The sequence below is a fragment of the Opisthorchis viverrini genome (genome assembly GCF_000715545.1).
Source record: "Opisthorchis viverrini unplaced genomic scaffold opera_v5_35, whole genome shotgun sequence".
NCBI lineage: Eukaryota > Metazoa > Platyhelminthes > Trematoda > Opisthorchiida > Opisthorchiidae > Opisthorchis > Opisthorchis viverrini.
The window spans coordinates 950,791-958,308 of NW_008751691.1; the positions used below are offsets into that span (position 1 = coordinate 950,791).

The window sequence follows — 7,518 nt, forward strand, 5'->3', positions numbered from 1 at the left end:
TTATTGTGCCCAAAAAGTGGTGAATATTAGAAGCACTCCAATATCAGAGACCATATTAGCCACAGCAGAGACATACGCCTGTTCAATCCCTTAACAAGGACGGGATTTGCGGTTGTCGTGGTCACAGTGTGTGCGTTAACTAACCGAATGACACTACCTCAGTTTAATTAGCCCCTCCCCCGCTTGCTGGTTCACATCCTTCCCTACCGATTGACTTACCTAACCATGCTCACGTAGTTGTTGAAATGCCCGATATTTCTTTCCACCAATTTACAGGCCGGTTGATATCTTAATCGAAAACGGTTCATTCGTCGATCTGATTGTGTTCTCAAAATAAAACGGCAATGTGGTTTATCCAACCACAAGGGCATTTGGAACAACAAACGCACAGGACTCATGAAATTTTGCCGGTATCGCCTTTCGGGATGACAGCGTACCACTTGGTGACTCGTAGGCATAACACAGCAACCGCTGTGCTTGCAAATCTGGTCACTCTCACGATGCATTTCCTGCATTCTAGGCTGCTCAATTTCCTATCAGTCTTATTTCTCTTTTCCATTCCTTTTGACGACGATTCCTGAAATGTGTTCAGCCTATTCGAGGACATTATGAAAAGGTACTTTGCGCTTGACAATAGCCGTATTTAACTACCGCATCATGTGATCAATCCTATGAAAAGTCGCATCATTCTCCAGGAACCTAACACGCGTATTACTCCCTATATTGTGCGAATGGAACGATCTGAGGCTGGCCATTGAACTCAGTTGACGTTGAGTTGATACCCGATTATGACGACATCGCATTTCCTGAGCTATCTAGTTCAATGTTGAATGGGTTATAGAGCACCTTTCCCGTACAACGATAGCCCCTTTATCAGAGTGTAAATCAGTCGCCGAGGATAAGCTGTTCTCTGTACTGCAAGAACATTCGTTTTCTCCCGAGTTCGTTCCTAAACTGGTCAGATAAGCGGGGTTTTCGCTTCCCACAGTCCGACCGGATGTACAATCGTAAAGATATGCGAGTAATTTTGTCACTGGTCCATTTCCACAACGATTTGAAACACGGTTGTTCTCCATCATACAGTTATGTGAATGCAGTCAGCACGAGGCATCCGATCAGCCACCACCTAACACTCGTGTTACTCCCTATATCGTGTGAACTAACCGATCTGAGGTTAAACTTTGACCACTGAACTCAATTGACGTTGAGTTGCTCTCTTATAGGAGTTGATACTCGACCATGACGACGTCGCGTTTCATGAGCTATCTAGTTCAATGTTGAATGGGTTATAGAGCACCTTTCCCGTACAACGATAGCCCCTTTATCAGAGTGTAAATCAGTCGCCGAGGATAAGCTGTTCTCTGTACTGCAAGAACATTCGTTTTCTCCCGAGTTCGTTCCTAAACTGGTCAGAAAAGCGGGGTTTTCGCTTCCCACAGTCCGACCGGATGTACAATCGTAAAGATATGCGAGTAATTTTGTCACTGGTCCATTTCCACAACGATTTGAAACACGGTTGTTCTCCGTCATACAGTTATGTGAATGCAGCCAGCACGAGGAAACCGAATAATTCAGGTTGGACCGACTATACGAAGCATTCAAATGGTACTACTACTACTACTAATAATAATAATAAGCGTTCAGCTGTAACATCCTTTCGGTGCTTAGCTGTCATGACACCGGAAAGAAGTTGGAGGGCTGAGCTACTGCCAGGTTACTCAAGGTTAGACGAGAATAGTCGAGATACCTGCCCTGGGTTGGAACCACAGACCTTATCGATTTAACCACTGAGCTATGTCGAGCTGTTTCTAGTGGTGACACAAAACGGAACGCATGTGATGTTAGTTCAACCGTTAGACCAATCAGCCTTTGTTTTCTTTGAGCTTTCAAGGGTTAAGCTGGCGCGAAAATATAGTTGGACTGCGTGGCATAAGCGTGTGACGATGTGTATGCCGTTGATGCATCCCTCCTTCCAAATAGGGCTCAGTTGACCAACCCTGCTATCAGAGAGGTCTAAGGGAAATGAACTTTATGGCTATCGCCTTCCATCCAGATTGTCCGAGCACATACTAGGCGATATTTCTTGGTCAGTTCTCCTTTTCATAACAAGACTTCATTTTGTAGCTCTGAATTGTAGCTGCGCAACTTCGCGGTTACGTCTGTACCGTTTAGTCCACCTTTTTTGTGGTTTCCCCCTATTTTCGAGGATTGCGCGCGATCACTTCAATCTATTCTTTGTTCTTTGTGCGGAGTTCACATGGACCAGTTCCAGAGCGATCTGAATTGTGAACCTCCGTTTCAAAGTTGCCACGATCACAGTTAACTCTTCAGTCCAAAGTAGGTTTCTACTATCAAATTTTTGTATATGTTGAGAATATACCTCCCGTGAGCCGTAGAGTGCAACGATAATCCAGCCGGTTCTCAATCCACATGTCCACTGAGGATTACTTTTTCGCAGGTTTTACACGTTTGTTCATTTCTGCTCTAAATTTCGTGGGGGTTGATGCTTCTATAGGTATTTGCCGAAAGTAACAGAAGCAACTACAAGGCAGCCAGGCCTAGCTAGCGGCAAGTAATAACTGGGAGAGTTAGTTGGCATCCTAGTCCCTGTCTTATCTGGTCCCGGCACTATGTGGCAGAATATGTTGCATGTATCATGACCCAACCTCCAAGGCTTGCGAACTCCTTCCCTACTCTGAACCCCTGGTACGTATTCTATCGGCGATTCGCAACAGGCGGTATTCAAATGACCCACCCACTGTCCTACCATTTCCCGAAGTTACGGCCTTTCCGTTGTGGTTATGGAAGTATGGTTCCTCTGTTTGAATACTCTTTCTACAAAAGGGTCGATAAAGTGGCATCCTCCTTTTTACTATTTGGAATCATGAGCGAGATTTCCGGTGTTGTGTTTTTTGGGTCTTCAATTCAGTTTCTGATCTGAGTCTGTCGGACTGGTAACCGAGAATTAGTTTGGACCACTCGATGACCACTTGGACCGGCACCGATGACTCAAGAGAAGCACGTGACCTCTCACTCAAACAAGCGGGGGTAAGATGGCTCAGTGGTTAGAGTGCGAATTTACTGACCGACCTCTGCATCTCGACTTTCTCTGTCTAGACTTGGGCGACCTGGCAGTATCCCAGCCGTCCTGCTGCCTTCAGGTGGCATGATAACTAGGCACCGAAAGGGTGTTACAGCTGAATGATTTTTTCACTCAAACAAGCCACGCTTCAACTAGTTCCTCCAACGGGCACTACCTTCGAGACCTGTTTGATTCGGTCCTAGGATAACTGATTTAATCCCTAGTTTTGCATCACGTCCGTTGAATCTTGAGTCAAATATTCATCTTCTAGGGAATCTGTTGCCAGTCTATATTTTTTACCATTCTCTCTATCTGAAAGACCGTTTTCCAAAATCCCAACAGAATAGACAGCTCTGTCTATGCGTGAAGTTCGCTGGCCTCTCATTAACCTCTGTCTCCCCTTCCAACGTAGCTTATTATATTGACCTCTCACTCTGCGTACCTCGCTTAGGTCGAAGAGGAAATCCAAACGTTGAAACAAGTATTGAACGCCAAATACCGTCGGCAGCATTTCTTGAAGCGACAACTGGGTATCACTGTGATAAACGAATTACGCGAGGAGGTCAATAAAGGGATAGACAATTTGCGGACAAGTGAAGCGTGAGTTTTTATGTCGTCTCCATTTTTCTTTGAAAAATATATTGATGGGGGCGTGACAGGACTGGTTAGATTGTAACTGATAAGTACCCAATGACCGGAACATTGTCAAAAACAATGGGAGCACATAATACACAGTTCCTTGTTGTTTACTTCAATCAATATTTTATACTAATGCCTCACTATCCCTGTTTCCACTTCCCATTATTCAGACAAGATGCATACTCAGATCAATAAGAGGGATCCGCACTTTTCCCATCTCTGCGTTTGGAAATTTGTGCTGAGCATTAGGTTTGTCACGTTCGTCTTGAACTTTTGAATACCTGCTGTGACTGTGTCAGTGTATAAAATTGCTTGCTGGAGCTTCTGTTTAGTCTGCTTGCGTACCAAACCCGATCCAAGTACATTGCTGCCCCTGTGGTAATCCCCTAAAACAAGATAATGTCCCCATCAAGGTGGTTAGTTCGCCGGTGTGAAATGTTTTCAAAATATATTCCTCCCCTCATTTCGAGAAGATACTCATCCATAGCTGAGAAGTGCGTACTTCCTGGTGTTCGAAGTAGCTGGGAAGACACCACCACGGAACTGCCGTTTACTATTAACCCAAATTTACTGGTGGACTGTCACGTTTTGGAATGATGCAGTCAATACCAGTGATATACTGTCCCACCATACCAACGTCTTTCTATTGACTGGACGTGACTTGGCTCGGTCAACCATCTGATCGACGACGCGCCTACAGCACTGATCGTTTGAGCATGTAACGGACGCAGCACGAAGGCAATGAAGGTAGCTAGAAAACGGGATAAAGCGAAACGTCGATACCCCGTATTTGTCTAGCTTCTTTTCTTTGCTATGCTAGATACTAGATAGATATTAGATACTGGTGACAATACCTATTTTTTCGTACTCCGGTTCATCCACGTGGCGCAGGAATTCTAGTAGTGAGGGGTTGGCTACCGTTGGATGTGTTCGCCTAGTTATGTTAGTCTGTTCTGGTCACGGCTTCGAAAAATGTGCGCATCCGAGGCGTGAATTATAAAAAAAATCTTTCAGCTGTAACACCTGTCCGGTGCCTAGCTGCCGTGCCACCCGAAGGAAGCACGAGGGCTGGGATACTGTCAGGTTGTCCAAGCCTAGACATAGGAAGTCGGGAGGCAGAGGTCGGGTTCGAACCACGGACCTTCCGGTCAGTAAATTCGCGCTCTAGTCACTTGAGCCATCTTGTCCCCGGGTTCGAACACGAACCTTCCGGTCAGTAAATTCGCGCTCTAGTCACTTGAGCCATCTTGTCCCCAGACGAGAGGAGGCGAGAATATCCCTTGCACCCGAACGCAACAGGAATATAGCCACCCAGTTGCGGAAAACGTAAGTCGTGGTTCTCGCTAGTCAGACGCTTCCCGGTGTGGAACCCTTTTAGTGTCACCCGAGGTGTTTTCTTATGTGGTCGGACAGTAATCATAACAAGAACTATGGCTGCACCATACCGTGTCTGCCGTATTCACAATTGTGCAGGTCTTTACTGTGCCTTGCCTGACAGTCACCGCACACGGGGCTCTTGGTCTGTAAGTCGGCTCACCAGCTTTCCGAGTATCTGCCTGCGTGCTTATTGAAAGCGTCCAAAATTAGCGGTCTTCTTAGCAGAATCTGACGCAGTCGATCAGCTTTAAATCAATTTGCTCCTCCGGGTAGTTTATGGTAACGGAACTCATATCAGCTTCAATTCTTACGAGTTCTTTTCTAAATGTGAACGCAGAGCTCACATTTGCTGCTGACTATCGCTTATTGTTGTTCAACGCAGAAATCAAGAATGTTCACAGAGGCTTGAGGTGCGCTGTAGCACCCTTTCGGTGCCTAAATGCCATGCCACCCAAAGGTTGCACGAGAGCTGAGATACTGCCAAGTTGCCAAAGTCTAGACAAGGGAAGTCGAGAGGCAGAGGTCGGGTTCGAACCACAAACCTTCTGGTCAGTAAATTCGCTCTTTAACCACTTGGTTTGGGGTGAATTAACATACTTTCATAAAGCAAGCCACCACAAGGTAGCTGAAAACTTCGACACCCCACGACCGGTTTTACCTTTGTGAAAATATACTGCGATATCTCGAGGGGCCCTTTTGCAGCACATTCAGTTGAAGAATATCCTAAACGATGGATTCATCTGAGTTTTCTGTGAAAACCAAATCGGTATGCAAATGAGTGTATTTGTTGAATCAGTCTATGCTTGCGAGTGAGTTCCAAACCAGCGTATAACTCACATGCTCTTCAGGTCTATCGATTACAAACAAATGTGTGTTTGCCAGTAGCTGTAATCTAATCCATATTAGCTAGAATATCATTGTAAGCCGCAACAGAAATTCGCTTCATGCTTTGTCAGATCACGAAAGATTAAGGAACATGAGTGTTTCTGGTAAAGGTTTCGTTTTCATCAATGCATTTTCCCTCGGGTGCTGACTAGTTGATCGCTCTCCGCTAGCATAGAGTTGCGCACAGCGATTGAGCAGCTGACGAAGATCCTGCTTCAAACTGCTCGTTTTTCAATAGGGCGACGTCCCGGCATCTGTTCCAACGTTCTTGCATACAGTATATCTACCTGTCAGTAATGGGTAGGTTGCTCAAATCGAACCCCCGACCTCTCTACCAGCAACTCGCGCCTCAGCCCCATGTGGGGATCTGAAACTCTTAGTGTCACTGTGAACTTTGGTACTCTACGCTAGGTGGGGAAACGCAATGAATCGGTGTCGCTCTGTCATGTGTACTCCAGCCTAAAGACTCATTCCTGCCTACTTTCTTCTCACAGCTTTCAACGGACTACGGCGGTGGTCAAAACAGCTAAAGAAAAGACGTCGAATGTGCTTCATGAGAAGTGGAATGTTTTGAGGTGAGTTCCTCTCTCTACTCTGTCCTGTGATTTCTCTTTGCATTCGTTCCATCGTGAAGACTGCAGTTTTTGTGTGGGGTATCCTGGCCCACTTATGTCACGTCTACACCAAGAAAACAATTGTACACAAAGCCAAACGTTTTTTCGACAGTTTTCTCGTCACACTGTAGAAGGGACTCCAACGTGTCGTACACTTGTGTACCTCACGCTCACTGCGCAGTGCGCTGTTCCTTCTTGCTGAGTGCAGCTGAAGGAACAAACGAGAGGATAGAGCATTACTTCGCAAGCGGTTCACAGGTTATCCACCGTATGATGTTTCCGGCTCTCCACCCCGGGGTTTTTCCTGTCCATGACTGCTTTCATCTCAGAGAATAAATGTTGATCAGAGCCCCTTATTTAACCACAAAACCCAGCAGACAACAAAAAGTGCTGTTCACCACCACACCATAATCTGGTCCACTTATGCCCTCATGCTTGACTGCAGACACCGAACGACATGGTGCCTAACCGATGTTAGTGGCTTTCATGCAATCACTGTCTATTCAGATCGTCTAACAGAGTGCTGGAGCTGCTGGAGGCGGACTAGCTCTGGGTCCCCCTTCATTCCTTATCTCTCTCTTCTTTCGATTATAAAGCTTTATTGAAATGAACTGGCACAGTTGTACGGTAATCAAGCGCCAGTGTTCTAATCTAGTGTAACTGTCGGTGATGATATATCATACACTGACTCATCAGCCCTGTGAATGGGACGAAGTTATCGCCTCTTCTAAGCTACCTACAAATGGAGTTCTTTGGTAACCATACGAAACGTTCTCCGTCAGTGGTCGAGGAGTGCGTTATGCTGTGGTCACGTGTCACTGTGTTACCTGTCCTTACAAAGGGCACCCGTTTCTCGTAAAGCTTCTGTTATGTAGGGAAGCGGGTACGATCAACGGCTATACGCGACCTGAGAACGAGCGC

The 7,518-nt window shown here is 45.9% G+C and overlaps 1 protein-coding gene across 1 annotated transcript in view; it reads left to right on the forward strand.

Moving 5' to 3' along the window:
• Positions 1-7,518, forward strand: part of T265_02734 (hypothetical protein) — a gene marked incomplete at both ends in the record, with an annotated part of 34,199 nt that overhangs the window by 10,536 nt on the left and 16,145 nt on the right. The window contains 2 exons of the mRNA XM_009167049.1: positions 3,534-3,682; positions 6,478-6,558. Coding sequence (XP_009165313.1) covers positions 3,534-3,682; positions 6,478-6,558 — 230 coding nt within the window. The remainder of the gene's footprint in view (positions 1-3,533; positions 3,683-6,477; positions 6,559-7,518) is intronic.